The sequence below is a fragment of the Giraffa tippelskirchi genome, chromosome 4 (genome assembly GCF_054371585.1).
Source record: "Giraffa tippelskirchi isolate mGirTip1 chromosome 4, T2T-mGirTip1v1.2.pri, whole genome shotgun sequence".
NCBI lineage: Eukaryota > Metazoa > Chordata > Mammalia > Artiodactyla > Giraffidae > Giraffa > Giraffa tippelskirchi.
The window spans coordinates 80,390,200-80,408,161 of record NC_137278.1 but is presented as its reverse complement, the minus strand read 5'-3'; the positions used below and the strand labels follow the sequence as shown (position 1 = coordinate 80,408,161).

The window sequence follows — 17,962 nt, the reverse complement described above, 5'->3', positions numbered from 1 at the left end:
TTCTAAGTTTCTGGATTATGTGTGGTACCACCAAGTAAATGGACTTATACTGCTACCTGTCTAGTGGCCTACTGAAATACGCAAATCCCTGTGAAATTTATAGCCACTTGTTTTCCAACCAAAATATACAAAGGCAAATGAAGTATAGACATTTCCCAAAGAAACAGAAAAAATCATTTAGTGTAGGTACAGGTAAGAGAAGCTACAAATAAAGAAGAATAGATGGAGTACTGAAGAAAGAAAACGAGAGTAAAAGTCACAGGAATAGTAAGAACCAGAGCATGGAGAACAGAGGATGCTTTGACAAACAGCAATCACTTTCTGCAATGCAAAGCTGCACTCAAGTGTAAACTCTGTAATGCCTCTTGTAATCAACTTATTTTCCACCAAAGAACAAGAAACTTGTAAGTCAGGGGAATCAAAACATTTTAATAAACTTGGGTTTCATACACAGCTTTTAGCAAACATTGCTTAAACTGGGTTATGGTGGCTGATATACAATCTCATTTTTACAGACTCACAAGCCAGTAGGAAGAGGTATCCATGATATTTTAAACCTGATCCTTAATTCTAAGAACCATCTCCAGAAACTTCCCTGCCAGAAGCTGCCTCTTTACATAAGCCTGAATGGACATCTGAGAAGGTTGTTCTTTGAGCCTTATGGACGGACACATAATCAGAGAGGAGAGAAACCTCCTCGACAGCTAGGACACTGATATCAACAAGATGATAACGGATGTTATAGCCAGACACAGTCACATTTTGGAAGTCACTGTAATTTTGCCATTTTGATATGGAGTTGTTTTTTTTTTTTTCCACACTGTATGGCTTGTAGGATCCTAGTTCACCAACCAGGGATTCAACTGGGGACCATGGCAGTGAAAACACTGAGTTCTAAACATTAGACTGCCAGGAAATCCTCAGACATGAAGTTATTTTTCTCTAATTGATATATCAAATATATAAAAATTCATGAGTTGATAATGACGTTAAAGGGTCACTTTAGTTACCTCACTCTAGCCATATTATAGGGTAAAAAAAGAACAAAATGAGTAGGTATTTTCTTAAGTCCAGTGCTTCTCAAAATTTAATGTGCACACGAATCTCTGGGAGATCTTGTTAAATATGCAGATTCTGACTCAGTAGATCTGGAATGAGCCTGAGAGTCTGAATTTCTAATGCGCTCTCAGGAGACCTTCACCAACCACACTTTGAGTAGCAAGGCCTTAATCCCTTACTACCGTGACCTTGGCTGGGATCACCGCTCTGGAGATAAAAGATAGTCATGGTCACCACTGTGAATCTTCAGCAACACCATGGGTGGGATTGCCTTTCCTATTTGAGAGTATCATGAGGGTTCCTTGAAAATAAGGAGAGTATAAAGGGTTTAGATGTAGTATGGTAACAGCTTATATACGATTTAGATTTTTTTCCTTTGCATGTGTTTCAGCTAATAGGTTTATTTTAAAAAGATACACAGAGGCTTACCATAGTGTAAGAAAAATGGGGTAACCAGAGTTCAGATGTAATTTTCAGATGTAATTTTCTTGTCAGAAGAAGAAAGTTTGTCTGAAAAATTATCCATTTTTAACAAAGGTCATGGGTTATAAGTGGGAGGTTTTCAAATTTTTAAAGTTTAAGGTACAGAACGTGTTGTTCCAAGCAGAGGAATGGTGGCAGTTGCCGGAGCTACAATAACATTTGGCTTCACTCTAAACAGTAAGTCATAATCAGGTAGGTAAGTTGATTGATGGACTCGTTCATTCATACATTCATCCAGTTACTCCATAAATGTTTCCTGAGCACCTTTTATATAAAAAGATCCAGACCAGGCATTAAAGAGATACATACAAAGATAAATCAGCCACAGAGACTGCATTCAAGCTTATAATCTGATTATACAGGGATAATACACAAATAGTTATGGTAAATAGAATTTTTAAAAAATCATCTTAATTACCCATGAAACTCCAGCAGCAAACTTAGGTGAACTTGAATACCTCTCAGAGCATGGGGGAAAGCAACAAAGATGTGGATTCAATTCTGCACCATCTTCAGTAATTATTTGAAAGCACAATTTGCATCATGAGCAATATGTATCTTGTGAGCAATATGTCTCTATATTCTATATACTTTGTCAATAAGAAGTCAACGCTTCTGACTTACCCTAACAACAACAAAAGCCTCACTTTCTTTTTTTAAATTATTTTATTTATTTTTGGCTGTACTGGGTCTTTGCTGCTACCCCGGGCTTTTCTCTAGTTGTGGTGAGCAGGGCCTACTCTCTAGCTGCAGTGTGCGGGCCTCTCATTGTGGTGGCTTCTCTTGTTGGGGAGCACGGGCTCTAGGGCTTGTGGGCTCAGCAGTTGCGGCTCCTGGCTCTAGAGCACAGGCTCAATAGTTATGGCACATGGGCTTAGTTGCTCCTAGGCATGTGGGATCTTCCCAGATCAGGGATAGAACCCATGTCTTCTGCACTGGCAGGTAGATTCTTTAACCACTGAGCCACCAGGGAAGCCCTGCACTGACTTTCTTCTTAACACTAAGGGAAGCTTTCCTTAAGTACTGAAAATTAGTTCCATGATTGTGTACTCTTTTTCAGCAATCCTAGATTACTAGGATAGATATTCTGCTCTTGGCATCAAAACTGACCATATGGTAGTCTGTGTCCTTGCCTCAACAGTGCTTCTATGTAGGCACCAACTCAAAAGGTTATTTTTCAAAAAAAACTATCATTATGGCAAAAGTACCCAAGAGCTTACTTAAAGAAGCTCCCACTGGCCTAAGATGGGACAACCTGAACATCAGAGAGAACAATGATTGCAAAGGATTGAAACACATAACATACATAAAATCATAATGATGCCCTACACCTCCCCCAAACCCTTCACTCTTGGAGGTTGCTTGGAGACACCCTTGGAGACACCAGTTCATCACTGTGAGTACTGACATCTAAAAGGAATAATCACATATTTATCTTACTGTACTTTATAGTAACCAGAGTCCATCGTAAATTCTTCTCCATAGAATTCCAATTAATAAATGCAGAAGGAATATTAGAATTAGAAAACTGCCACCTTTTAACCTTAATGAAATACTGGAGAGAGGTAATAATGATCTCTAAATGCTAAAACTAAAAAAAAGATTGACAACGAAAGTGCTAAAGAGGGGATCAAATGACCATCTCTTGAACCCACTAATCTATTTTAAGACAATCAAAAGTGGGAAAGACAGCCAGACATTATATATGCCTCAGGTTGCTGACACAATAAGAAGTGTACAGTATTATAAGTGAAGCCTTCCTGCCTAAAAAGACTGAACCTGAGTGTGACAAGCCTCTAGATATAAACACCAATTTATAGTAAATACAGGCAAAAGAACAAGTTAAATAACACATAGGAAGCAACCAGCCAAAAGGATTTCTATAACACAGGAGAAGTCAAAGCATGGTTCTAGGACTGGAAGCTTAAGTATCAATCGGTAAACTGTTAGAATCGCAAATTCTCAGGTTTTATCCCAGACTTAAGGAGTCAGAAATTCTGGAGGTGGGCCCAGCAAAATGTGTCTTGACAAGAACTCCAGGTGATTCTGATGCATGCTCAAGTTTGACACCCATGGCTCTGAAAAATTAATGATGGAAAAAAGAACAAAAAAAGATAGGGGAAAGGAGAACTTAACCGTATAAAAGACTTAAGAGGCATTAAAAACAAAAGAAAATCAAGTGCTGTGGAGGGTTACCCTACTGATATTCTGAAAACTTATTTTAACCCAATTTAAAAATAATCATAGGAATCATTAGTACTGGGGCAAAAGGAAACATTTAAGTTCATACAAACTTTTAATTCATAAGGAATGAATAATTTGATACTTATAGAAATTGGAAAAAAGCCATGAATAATGCATTACTTTCCCTTGTATTCTGTAACTTTCTTTTGTTTTGCTCTTCTGATTCTTATTCTCCTTCCATCATTAGCTCTTCAAATAGACCCCTGAGCCATTTAGGAGAGAAGAGTCATCATGAAGAAATTAGCAAATACATTAGGAAATGTTACTTACGTTGTGTTTATGACAGAAATTGAGAGCTTGAAGTGTTTGCCATAACACACTTTTGATCACTCCATCAGCAACTCTGGGGAAAAAATAAAAAAGGAAATGAAAACTCCTAAGATGTGTTTTCAGGAGCAGAACTGGGAATAGAAATGAAATGGGCAGGGCTTGTCACAGCCAATGGGTGCAGTACAAAGGGAATCTTGGAAATGTTCTTTTTAAAAAATGTTTTAATGAAAATTGATTTACTACTTTTTTCATTATAGCTACGTAACTTTCCTTTTAAACTTGAAATTTTTAATGCTTATCATGAAAATTCAAACAATATAGAAAAGTAAAGAAATAAAACATGTTCATTCAAATCTTGCTAGCCCAAAATAATTGCTGTAACTTATGGTGATTGTCCCTTTGGGAATCCCTGGTTCTCTTCTCTCTGCATTTACTTTTAAACTTTACTATTAAACAAATGCTTCATAAGCTTCGATATTTTTAAAGTTAAAAGAATATCCATGAAAAATTCTCTTATATCTGCCTAGCCAATCATTTCATCCTCGGCAAATTCCCCTGCCTCTTTCAGAAACATTGTATGCATTGAAGTACAGATACATATATAGAGAATATGTATACATCTATTTCAGTGACCAAAGATCTCATTATATAGATGTATCATAATTTAGTAAGTCCTCACTGACAAGCAATTAGGTTTGATCCAAGTTTCATTTCTAGAAACAATGCTTCAGTGAATATCCAATCATCCATCTACGGCAGTTGTGCAATAATCTTTTTAAGGTTAAGTTCTAGAAGTGGGATTTCTGGGATCAATGGGAGGCACATGACATATTTTGATCCTGCAGGTATGAACTTCAGGTAGAACTGAGACCTGGTTTTGCAGGAAAAAAGGCATATGTGAAGAGTGACCTTCAACTCATCGAATTCATGTTGGTGGTAAACACTCAAGCATATGCAAGAGTTGTTTTTATAACTGTTACTTACACCTGGAAGATGCAGCTCCAATACTTTGGCCCCCTGATTCGAAGAGCTGATTCACTGGAAAAGACTCTGATGCTGGGAGAGATTGAGGGCAAGAGGAGAAGGGGATGATAGGGGATGAGATGGTTGGATGGCATCATTGACTCAATGGACATGAATCTGAGCAAATTCCAGGAGATGGTGAAAGACAGAGAAGCCTGGCGTGCTGCAGTCCATGGGGTCGCAAAGAGTCAGACACTGTTAGTGACTGAACAACAGCACCTTACACCTGGTAAGCAGGCAGGTACACAACCAGGGAGGCCAGGGAGAATCAAGAGCCCATGAGAATGGGAGTCTGGGAGTTTCTTGCCTCTGCAGATATCCTGTGTGGAAAATACTGGGGAGTATTTTCCACTTGGGGATCTGGGCAACTTGTATTCTGAGAATACTTAGTCTATTTTTTGTAACCATTTCTATAAATTGCAGCAATTACATTCCCTCTAACTTTTCTATTGATGCCCTGTTTCAGGGCATCTCACAGGAAGAGTCATGGCTTCAGTTCAAAACAGAGTCCTTAGTGAGAGCAGATTCCAGGAAGGCAGATTCCATTTCAGGCAAAACAACATTTGTACAAAATAACAAGTACAAACAAATACCACGGATCTTACAAAGATAGTTATCAAAGAGAATACAGACTCACACAGAGCTCATTCCAGAAAGACAGAGTGCTGTAACATTATTGAGCCACACTCAACAGTTTTTCAAAGCATTTTGTGAAATAAAATCTTCTATGGAAACCAACTGATACTCAATGCTTAGTATACTGTGGGTGAATGACAAACATATAATAGAAGAATTGATAATCATGAAGGTCTGAAAGCAAAAACTAGACATCCTGGGACTTCCCTGGTGGTCCAGCATGCTTCCACAGCAGAGAGCATGGGTTCCATCCCTGGTCAAGGAACTAAGATCCCACATGCAGCGAGGTGTGGCCAATAACTAACCCTGATGCTGGGAAAGACTGAGGGCAGGAGAAGGGGGCAACAGAGGATGAGATGGTTGGATGGCATCACCGACTCAGTGGGCCTGAATTTGAGCAAACTTTGGGAGACGGTGAAGGACAAAGGATGGCACCTGGTGTGCTGCAGTCCACGGTGGTCGCAAAGAACTGAACCACAACAATAAAACTAATCACATGTTTTAAAAAAACAACAAAAAACAAGATATCCTGGTTCAAAACCAAAGGTGTTACAGAGGGTGGCAGGGTCAGGGAATTTGGACTGGGTCACCCAGAGGCTGCTCTTTCAGCCACTCAGGGGAATGCTGGCACTGACATCAGAGCTCATCATCTTTTAGTTTTATATATAACTTGATGGGGAAAACAATTTCATTATCAGTGCCCAAGATGAATCAAGCCCTTCTCTGTAAACCCTTGTTATCCTAGAATAAAATCCAACCTTTATTGTGGCCTACCAGCCTCTTAATGGTTTCACTTCTGTTAACCCCTTCCCCCTACCTTTATCTCCTACTGCATTCTCACTGACTTCCACTCTGGCCCGTTAGCGTCTGCTCTTCCCTCCACAGACCTCCAAAACTTTGTGTTTACTGTTCATCCTACTCCCCTCACCAGGAATTCCTAGCTCCTCAGCGGGTTTTCTTCTCCTCCAAAGCCTTGTAACTCTGCAAGGGCTTTCGTTACCTTGTCCATTACTGTAGTTCCAGGGCCTTGAACTGTAACTGGTACCCAATAGGTCCTCAACTAAGCTTCCTTCGCTGGCACTCTCAGAAACTATATAAACTCACACCCTGTAATAAATCCCTTTTTGCTTAAACTAGCTAGAGCGAATTCTGTTGTTGAATGTTGATCAGTTCAGAATAGGACACGAGAAGTGGGCATGGGAAGCAAAGTCAAGGCCTTGGGAGGGCAGGCTGTCTGACTGGTTGGGTCTGAAGGCTGCTGCTGCTAAGTCGCTTCAGTCGTGTCCGACTCTGTGCGACCCCACAGACGGCAGCCCACCAGGCTCCCCTGTCCATGGGATTTTCCAGGCAAGAGTACTAGAGTGGGTTGCCATTTCCTTCTCCATAATCACGTGTGGTCATCTGTAATAAAGTGCCTATTCAGGGCAGGGTTTTGTTGGACTGAAAGTGATCTAACAAAATGGGAACACATAAGAAAGTAATAAAAGTGAGGTTGGGCTGGTTGCTTCTCACTTCGCTGGAAAAATTGAAGAAAACAAAAGTATAGCTTTAGGTAAGGCTTTGATGTTTTGGTTCGAGGCACAGTTAGGAAACCAGAAGTTTCAATGTTTGCCCTTGTTTCTTGTGTTTTTAAGACTCGCTCCATTGACCACTGGGATTATCCCAGAAGTGACTGAAAAATCGGTTGCTGAGAATAGTCCTGCTGGGTGCTAAATGACAACACAGACTGAATTTATGTGAGGTTAATTAATTTGTCAGTTAATTAACTGAGACATACACTTTGAGAAATGGAATGTGACACTTGGGAGTATTCACGGAACTAACAGCATCCCAACCTCCTGCCAAATATCCCTTCTTTTTTACTTATTTACTTTTTGGCCACACCTCATGGCATGTGGGATCTTAGTTCCCAGACTAGGGATCAAACCTCTTGCAGTAGAAGTGTCAAGTCTAAACCACTGGACCTCTAGGGAAGTCCCAAACGTCTCTTTGTACATGAGGTAGCCCCTAAACTTGTATGGAGACTGGTCTTGCCTTGTGGAGGGCCCCCTCATGATCTCACTTGAGGCAGCTGTATAGCATGGGTGCTGTCAATTCTCCTCAAGGCTCCTTTCCCCGCCACCCATCAATGTCTCCAAACTTTGACTAAAGTCAGATCTCAGCATGTTCCAAAGGGCCTATTACAAAGTCAAAGAGAAGAAAAGATTTGCTCAGCAAAGAGAACCATAAAATGTTGCTAATCTATACTGGAGAATGTATGTGGAAATGGATTTCATAAGTGTCGGACCAGAAAGGAGGAAACGTGATTTTACACTGGCCTGATTGTAACAGTTATGGGCACACTTACTACCGAGCCTGGTTCAATAAACTACCTGGAGCAGCTAGGAGTGAGAGGAGTTGATTGCTGAATTGGTTGCTCAGAACCTGGGCTAGATGGGTGCCTGTGCCAAATGAAATTGCAATGCTATAAGTTCATTGGTAAAACGAAGAGGAAGAAATCCAAAGTTTTGGGGAGACAGGAGTGATGGAGAGGATTTATCACATGCAACATGCTCATCTACTTCCCAGCTATGTCTCCCCAAAGTGTTTAATGGTAGCAGTAATCTATGAAGAATGAAAGTGAAAGTCGCTCAGTCATGTCCGACTCTTTGCAACCCCATAGACTATACAGTCTATGGAATTCTCCAGGCCAGAATACTGCAGTGGGTAGCCTTTCCCTTCTCCAGGGGATCTTCTCAACCCAGGGATCAAACCCAGGTCTCCGGCATTGCGGGCAAATTCTTTGCCAGCTGAGCTACAAGGGAAGCCCAAGAATACTGGAGTGGGTAGCCTATCCCTTCTCCAGCAGATCTTCCCAACCCAGGAATTGAACTGGGGTCTCTTGCATTGCAGGCAGATTCTTTACCAACTGAGTTATCAGGGAAGCCTATGTTTGTCCCCAAATCTTCAGTATTGCTTTCAGTTTTCTATTTGGTGCCAGACACTTCTACCAGGCTCCTCCTACCACAACTTCCTTCATTCTTTGGTTCAGAACCTACTGGTTCTTTTCCCACTTTCTAGTGTATCTATTTCCACTATCCAGTTAGGAAATGGGGAAACAGCTCCAAGGATGGATTCATGGACCTGACAGGACTACCATGGGACGGATTCAGGTTAAATTTCATTGGGGGACCCTCGATAAGCTTCCCATCCCCACAAAACTGCTGAACCACAGTGACTTTCAAAGTTACTGGTGATTGGCTTTACTTCAGAGCATGATTCAGAGATTCCTGAGAGATTGGGCAGCTCTCTTTTCCCAGTACACAACTATCCTGGTAAATGGTCACAGACCATTTTGGGATAGGCTAAGAGGAAGAATTAAGTACGTACACATGATGTCAATGCAGGGCTATTCCCCAAGGATAGCTGCCTCCCTCACGAGGCCCTGGGTCTTGGCTATTATGGTGTGCCTGTGTTCTAAGTCACTTCAATCGTGTTCACCTCTTTGCAGCCCTATGAACCATAGCCCACCAGGCTCCTCTGTCCATGGGATTCTCCAGGCAAGAATACTGGAGTGGGTTGCCATTTCCTTCTCCAGGGGATCTTTCTGCCCCAGGGGTCAAACCTGTGTCTCTTGCATCTCCTGCATTGGGAGGCGGGTTCTTTACCACTGGGGCTTCCCTCGTGGCTCAGCTGGTAAAGAATCTGTCTGCAATGAGGGAGACCTGGGTTCAATCCCTGGGTTGGGAAGATCCCTTGGAAAAGGGAATGGCTACCCACTCCGGTATTCTGGCCTGGAGAATTCCATGGACTATAGTCCATGGGATCCCAAAGAGTCAGACACCACTGAGTGACTTTCACTTTCACTTCACTTTCTTTACCACTAGCGTCACCTGGGGCTATTAAGGTGGCTCAAGCGAAGCCTCTAGTCACTAGTTTATGTAGAAAAGAACCTTAGGGACCTGCCCATCTATCTTGCGTGGGAGAGTCCATGGTCAGATCAAATCATTCTGATCACCACGCTGGCTCTGTTGTCTATTACAGTAACTTCTGGAAGTGGAGTACTCCTTCCTGGCCTCTGTCACCCAGGGAACCCATCATCCCCAGGAAACCAGGACGTCATTTCAAAGGAAGACTCTCCTTGCTTCAGCATGTGGGACATGCTGCTGCTGCCCTTCTGGCTAAAGCATTTCTCAGTGCTCATGATTCACTGCCACCCCTTCGCCAACCCACACTCATAGCTTTACAAGAAATTATCTATGATCAGTTACTGAGAAGGAAATTAATTCTTTTATATGTCCATCACACCTAGGTAAAGATGAATCTGAAAAAAAGAAATTGAAATCTGATTTACAGATGTACATGATGTGCTATTGCCAGCCAGAAGTGGAGAGCGGTAGCTTTATAAGACCATTTATAATTAATTGTTCCCTTATATATCTAATTCTTCATTAGATTTTAAATTTCTTGATGGTAGGACTGTTCCACTATGTATAGTGCAGTGACAGTGAAGGGAAATCTTTCCTGTTGGTAGGTGGTAATTTCTATCACATTACTAGTTAACTTACCTACTGGACCTATTTTGAACACAGAAGGATTTTAGAGAACGGGAATATATTATTTCAAATTTAATCAGATGAAACCAGTTGCAGCTGCTTTACATACATGTAGTTTCTTCCATATATCAACTTGAATCAGCCATAGGTATACGTATGTCCCCTCCCTCTTGAACCTCCCTCCCACCTCATTTTTTTCTAATTTATTTATTTTTAATTGGAGGATAATTGCTTTACAATATTGTGTTGGTACATGTAGTTTCTTAACTGGAGCAAATCATACACAGTCTCAGGGCTTACTCTGCTATTGATCTAACAAACGCTTTTCCTTCTATTAAAAACGTAGAGGAAACCAGATGCTTTCATTTGGCACGGGAAGCAGTACATTTTCACCGTCTTACTTCAGTGTTAAATTAGCTCTTCTTTGTGATATAATTTAGTCCTCAAGTCTCTAGACTATCTCACCATCTCACAGCTCATCCCAAACATCCATTACCTTGATCATCTTATATCTACACACCAGTTATTTCTTCAAACTGTGAATTTACCCTGATAAACAATGAAGCTGAAGCTCTAATACTTTGGCCACCTGATACAAAGAGCCAACAAACTGAAAAAGACCCTGATGCTGGGAAAGACTGAGGGTGGGAGGAGAAGGGGGCGACAGAGGATGAGACGGTTGGATGGCATCACTGACTATAAGAGTTCGTGCAAGCTCCAGGACAGGGAAGCCTGGCGTGCTGCAGTCCACAGGGTTGCAAACAGTCGGATACAACTTAGCTACTGAACAAACAATGGTCCAATAGGCTTGGTATATATGCTGGTTAGTTGTTTACCTCTGTTTGCTATTCATTGGGTTTATACTCTTTTGGTGGAGAAGGAAATGGCAACCCACTCCAGTATTCTTGCTTGGAGAATCCCGTGGACAGAGGAGCCTGATGGGCTGCTGTCCATGGGGTTGCACAGAGTCGGACACGACTAAAGCGACTCAGCAGCAGCAGCAGCATACTCTTTTGGATGTTGTAGATTTTGGGAAGGGAGTGAAAGCAGACAAATATTTTAAATTAATCATAGTTATCTGGAAGTAGCCAGTATTTCATAGAAAGAGTGGTGTATCCTGCATTGTTCCTATTTGCATTCCTTTGTGTAGATCCAAGTCTTAGGGCTGACCCAAAGCACACTGTATACACTGGCACTGCTAAATACACTAGTAAAACACACTGTGCTGTGCTTAGTCGGTCAGTTGTGTCTGATTCTTTGTGATCCCATGAACTATAGCCTACCAGGCTCCTCTGTCCATGGGGATTCTCCAGGCAAGAATACTGGAGTGGGTTACCATGCCCTCCTCACACTAAATATACCAAATACACTTTCCAAAGGAAAGCAGCGTGGTTCAGAGATCCTTGTGGTTGCTAAATACATACAAGACAAATGAGTTACCCAAATATGCCTTGTTCTTTCTTTCATCTGTGCATTCTACCGAGATGGCCCACCTGGCCAGTTCTTCCCTTTTTCAAAGTCTCAGCCCAAATGCATCCTTCTGTGTAGAAACTTCCCTGATTCCCCGGGACCAACAGATTCTGGAGCTGTTCCTCTTATGTATCCGAAGCACTGTTGCTAACTCAATCTACACTGTCATTTGTAATGGCTACTTTGAGTATCGGTTTCTTCATTAGATTTTAAGCTTCTTGAGCACAGGATTGTGCCATTATATCTTTCTAGCCTCTGCACTAGGAAAAGTGTTCAGTAAAATATTTCTGAAGGGAATGAATGAATCAAAGCATGCTGCACACTAAGGAGGCTATTAGGATGGATTAGATATGAATTCTGCACTCAAAGGAAGAGAGAGTATGCACATAAAAACCTGTAAGGTAGTAAGTGCCAAGTACCATAACAGAGATGAAAACAAAATTTCACGGATATTCAAAGGAGGGAAGCAATACCATTCAGATAAAGGAATCTCAGAGATAGTCAGAATATCTAGGATTTCACATTTTAGATTATGATACGGATAGGGAAAGAGGACAAAGTTAGAAGGAACAGCATGAGCTAAGTCCTACAGGCAGTAGACTTCTTTCCTTTCACAGAAGGAAGAAAGAGATGTTCAGTTCAATTAAACTGGTACATGGATTGAATGTATTATAGGTTTTATTTTCAGGGCCTTGAACAATGCATGGTGTTAAGCATCCATGTCTAACTTATGAAAATGTATGTTAATTTATAAATTAATTTATATTTAAATTAAACAACAAATCTGTCCTCTAAAGCCAACATACAAAACCCTATTTAGCTTAAAATAAAGTTGAAATATGAATTAATTCATTCCTTTAACTGTTTTTTAAATTATTAAGAAAATTCTTTTTTGGTCACGCCTTGAGGCATGTGGGATCTTAGTTCCCCACCCAGGGATGGAACCCACACCCTCTGCACTGGAAGCATAGGGTCTTAACCACAGGACCACCAGGGAAGTCTCTAAAATTAATTTCTATTTTAAAAGTAAAATTATAAAATTAGAGATACCAAGGGAACATTTCATGGAACGATGGACACAATAATGGACAGAAATGGTATGGACCTAACAGAAGCAGAAGATATTAAGAAGAGGTGATAAGAATATACAGAAAGACTATACAAACAAGGTCTTAATGATCCAGATAACCATGATGGTGTGGTCATTCACCCAGAGCCAGATATCCTGGAGTGAAGTCAAGTGGGCCTTAGGAAGCATTATGACGAACAAAGCTAGTGGAGGTGAGGGAATTCCAGTTGAGCTATTCCAAATCCTAAAAGATGATGCTGTTAAAGTGCTGCACTCAGTATGCCAGCAAATTTGGAAAACTCAGCAGTGGCCACAGGACTGGAAAAGGTCAGTTTTCTTTCTAATCCCAAAGAAGGGCAATGCCAAAGAATGTTCAAGCTACTGCACAACTGAACTCATTAACCATGCTAGCAAGATAATGCTAAAATATACCTCAAGCTAGGTTTCAACAGTACATAAACCAAGAACTTCCACATGTACCAGTTGGATTTAGAAAAGGCAGAGGAACCAGAGATCAAATTGCCAACATCTGCTAGATCACAGAAAAAGCAAGGGAATTCCAGAAAAACATCTACTTCTGCTTCATTAACTACACCAAAGCCTTTGACTGTGTGGATCACAATAAACTGTGGAAAATTCTTACAGAGATGGGAATACCATATCACCTTATCTGCCTCCTGAGAAATCTGTATGCAGGTCAAGAAGCAACAGAACAGGACATGAAATAACAGACAGGTTTAAAATTGGGAAAAGAGTACGTCAAGGCTGTATATTGTCATCCTGCTTATTTAATTTATATGTAGAGGACATAATGCAAAATGATGGACTGGATAAAGCTCAACCTGGAATTAAGATTGCCAGGAGAAATATCAATAACCTCAGATATGCAGATGACACCACCTTAATGGCAGAAAGCGAAGAGGAACTAAAGAGGCTCCTGAAGAAGGTGAAAGAGAAGAGTGAAAAACCCAACTTAAAGCTCAACATTCAAAAAACTAAGATCATGGCATCTGGTCCCATCACTTCATGGCAAATAGAAGGGGAAAAAATGGAAACAGTGACAGATTTTATTTTCTTGAGCTCCAAAATCACTGTGAACAGTGACTGCAGTCATGAAATTAAAAGATGCTTCCTCCTTGCAAGAAAAGCTTGACAAATCTAGACAGTGTATTAAAAAGCAGAGACATCACTTTGCTAACAAAGGTCCATATAATCAAAGGTCCATATGTTTTTCCAGTAGTCATGTACGGATGTGAGATTTGGACCATAAAGAAGGCTGAGTGCCAGAGATTGATCCTTCTGAACTGTGGTGCTGGAGAAGACTTTTGAGAGTCCCTTGGACAGCAAAGAGATCAAATCAGTCAATCCTAAAGGAAATTAACCCCGAATACTTGTTAGAAGGACTGATGCTAAAGCTCAGGCTCCAATGTTGGCCACCTGATGCGAAGAACCAATTCATTCTGGAAAAGATCTTGATGCTGGGAAAGATTGAGGGCAGGAGAAGAAGGGGGAGACACGAGGATGAGATGGTTGGATGGCATCATCGACTCAATGGACATGAGTTTGAGCAAACTCTGGGAGGTAGTGAAGGACAGGGAAGCCTGGTGTGCTGCAGTCCATGGGGTTGCAAAAAGTTGGACATGACTGAGCCAGTGAACAACAACAAAAAGTAAAAATACATGTATTCACTAGAATATTGCAATAATTCAAAACAATTTTTAATTACACTGAACATTCTACTTTGCAGCCTCATTTTTCACATACCATTTCATGAACATTTCTCCAGGACATTAACTATTCTACAGCTTGCTTTTTAACGTGCTTAACACATACTGTCACACTGTGTGGATTTATCAAACTGCATTTAAACAGATCTTTACTATAGGAAAATTAGATCAGTCCCCTACTTTTTCTTTTTTTTTGTACATAATGATGTGTTGACCACTGTTATGTATAAATTTTGTACCTGTTTATTTTCTTTTTTTTTTTTTTTATAAATTTATTTATTTTAGTTGGGGGCTAATTACTTTACAATATGGTAATAGTTTTTGCCATACATTGATATGAATCAGCCATGGGTTTACATGTGTTCCCCTTCCTGGACCTCCCACCCAGGGGGTACCTGTTTATTTTCTTACCATAAATTTCTCTAAATGGAATTTCTTAGCAGAAGAAAATCTTTTAAAAGATTTTCATGCATATAGCAAGTGGCCCTCCTAGTTACATTCTCTAGCTGTGAATGGGAGTGCTGGATTTGACTTTAACAATACTGGGTATATTGATTTTTGAAAAATATTTGCCAATTTGATACATGAAAAATGGTACCTTAGTTTAAAATTTAAATTTCTATCATTAATAGAGAGGATAAACATGTTTTTATAGGCATATTGGTCATTTTCCCCTATTTTACGATTTGCTTTTTCACATTAGGCAGCTTTTTTCACATGTTCTGTTCACTAAGATACCCTTAGCAGCCAGCCTAGAACAACAGTAGGAGTTCACTCAATTTTTTTGAATGAATATATGTTTTAATTGGGTGTTAATCTTTTTAGAAATTTGATTTGCAAAATGTAGGTATAAAATGATATTAATTCTTCATCTGGCAAAGATTTACCCAATTTGCCACTTCTTTTTTAGTTTTGTTAACATACTTTTTGTCAAAGAGAGTCTCTAAAACTAATATGACATTATTTGGCAGTTGAAGTTGCATTTCTTCTTCTTTAAAAAATTTTTTGGCGTAGTTGAACTTTCTCAAGTTAAAAACAAAAACCTACGGCTGATTCATGTTGAGGTTTGAGAGAAAATAACAAAATTCTGTAAAGCAATTATCCTTCAATTAAAAAATAAATAAATTTAAAAAGGAAAAGAAAAATAACCATTGGCATTCTGATTAGATTTTTGTGCAATAAATAAATCAGGAAGGAAGCCAAATATAATAATGAATACTTCCATCCAGAAATACATGTTCATTTAAATAAAATCCTTTATGTATCTCAGTTTTGTAATTGTTTTTAGGTAGAGTTTTAACATTTCTTTTGTATCTTTATTCCTAAACATTTTTGTTGTTGACATTTGAATGGGATCCTTTTCCATTAGATTTTCTAAAGTACTGATTGATACAAAAGCCATTACTTTTTTGTGTACAGAATTTGGAGTGCTGTATGTACACATATATATATGCACATATATATATATATATATATATACACACACACATACATGTGAATATATATTATATATATATATATATATATACAGTTGAATATATATATATATATAATATGAATTCCATTTGTTTTAGTAACTCTAGGTAATTCTGTTAGACTACATTAATATCATGCAAATAATGGAAATTTTATCTCGTTTTCCAAAGTTTTAAATCCTATTTGTTTTTCTCAGTACATTATGCTGGCTAGAGTTCTCATGTTTTATTTCTCATTTTAATGATGGTTTCTCTACTGTTTTATCATTGAATATAAAATTTGCAGTCAATTTGAAGAAGTTGTGTGTCTGTATGTGTGTACGTTTGTGTGTATAAAGAAAGTATTTTAATTCTAGTTTGCTAAGATGTTTTTCCCCAAATAATCAGGAGATGATGTAGAATTTATCAACTGCCTTTTCAAATTTTATCAAACGTTTTTTTTCTCCATTAACTTTAGTGAATTATATGAAAGAACCATGGTTCATTCCGTGAATTCAGACAATCCAACATATAACTTAGCTTTGAAATATATTGTGATTTATATTTGTAGTAGATTTGTCTATTAAATACTATACATTATATCTACTCTAGGTTAATATTACCTTTGGTTAATATTCATTTGCCCTTTGAGCACATCCTAACTGAGATTGGAGAGAAGGAGCCAGCAGATGCATTTGGGTAGAAGGGGGCTCAGATCTGAAATTTGCCATCGTTAATCCCACACTTCAGTATTCTAGCCTTGAGAACCCCATGGACAGTATGAAAAGGCAAAAAGATAGGACACTGAAAGATGAACTCCCCAGGTCAGTAGGTGCCCAATATGCTACTAGAGAACAGTGGAGAAATAATTCCAGAAAGAATGAAGAGAAGGAGCCAAAGCAAAAACAACACCCAGTTGTGGATGTGACTGGTGACGGAAGTAAAGTCCGATGCTATAAAGAGCAATATTGCAGAGGAACCTGGAATATTAGGTCCATGAATCAAGGCAAATTGGAAGTGGTCAAACAGGAGATGGCAAGAGTGAACATTGACATTTTAGGAATCAGTGAACTAAAATGGACTGGAATGGGTGAATTTAACTCAGATGACCATTATATCTACTACTGTGGGTAAGAATCCCTTAGAAGAAATGGAGTAACCATCACAGTCAACAAAAGAGTCTGAAATGCAGTACTTGGATGCAATCTCAAAAATGACAGAATGATCTCTGTTCGTTCCAAGGCAAACCATTCACTATCACAGTAATTCAAGTCTATGCCCCGACCAGTAATGCTGAAGAAGCTGAAGTTGAATGGTTCTATGAAGACCTACAAGACCTTTTACAACTAACACCCAAAAAAGATGTCCTTTTCATTATAGGGGACTGGAATGCAAAAGTAGGAAGTCAAGAGCCACCTGGAGTAACAGGCAAATTTGGCCTTGGAGTACAGAATGAAGCAAGGCAAAGGCTAATCGAGTTTGCCAAGAGAATGCAGTGGTAATAGCAAACACCCTCTTCCAATAGCACAAGAGAAGACTCTACACATGGACATCACCAGATGGTCAATACAGAAATCAGATTGATTATATTCTTTGCAGCCAAAGATGGAGAAGCTCTATACAGTCAGCAAAAACAAGACCGGAAGCTGACTGTGGCTCAGATCATGAACTCCTTATTGCCAAATTCAGACTTACATTGAAAAAAGTAGGGGAAACCACCAGACCATTCAGATATAACCTAAATCAAATCCCTTACGAGTATACAGTGGAAGTGACAAATAGATTCAAGAGATTAGATCTGATAGAGTGCCTGAAGAACTACAGATGGAGGTTTGTGACACTGTACAGGAGGCAGTGATCAAGACCATTCCTAAGAAAAAGAAATGCAAAAAGGCACAACTGTTGTCTGAGGAGGCCTTACAAATAGCTGAGAAAAGAAGAGAAGCGAAAGGCAAAGGAGAAAAGGAAAGATATACCCGTTTGAGTGCAGAG

The 17,962-nt window shown here is 39.5% G+C and overlaps 1 protein-coding gene across 2 annotated transcripts in view; it reads right to left on the bottom strand.

The window, feature by feature from the left end:
• CDKL4 (cyclin dependent kinase like 4) overlaps nucleotides 1-17,962 on the bottom strand; it is a 52,794-nt gene that overhangs the window by 14,904 nt on the left and 19,928 nt on the right. For both annotated transcript variants that reach the window (XM_081483205.1, XM_081483204.1), the window contains one exon: nucleotides 4,057-4,129. In XM_081483205.1, coding sequence (XP_081339331.1) covers nucleotides 4,057-4,129 — 73 coding nt within the window. The remainder of the gene's footprint in view (nucleotides 1-4,056; nucleotides 4,130-17,962) is intronic.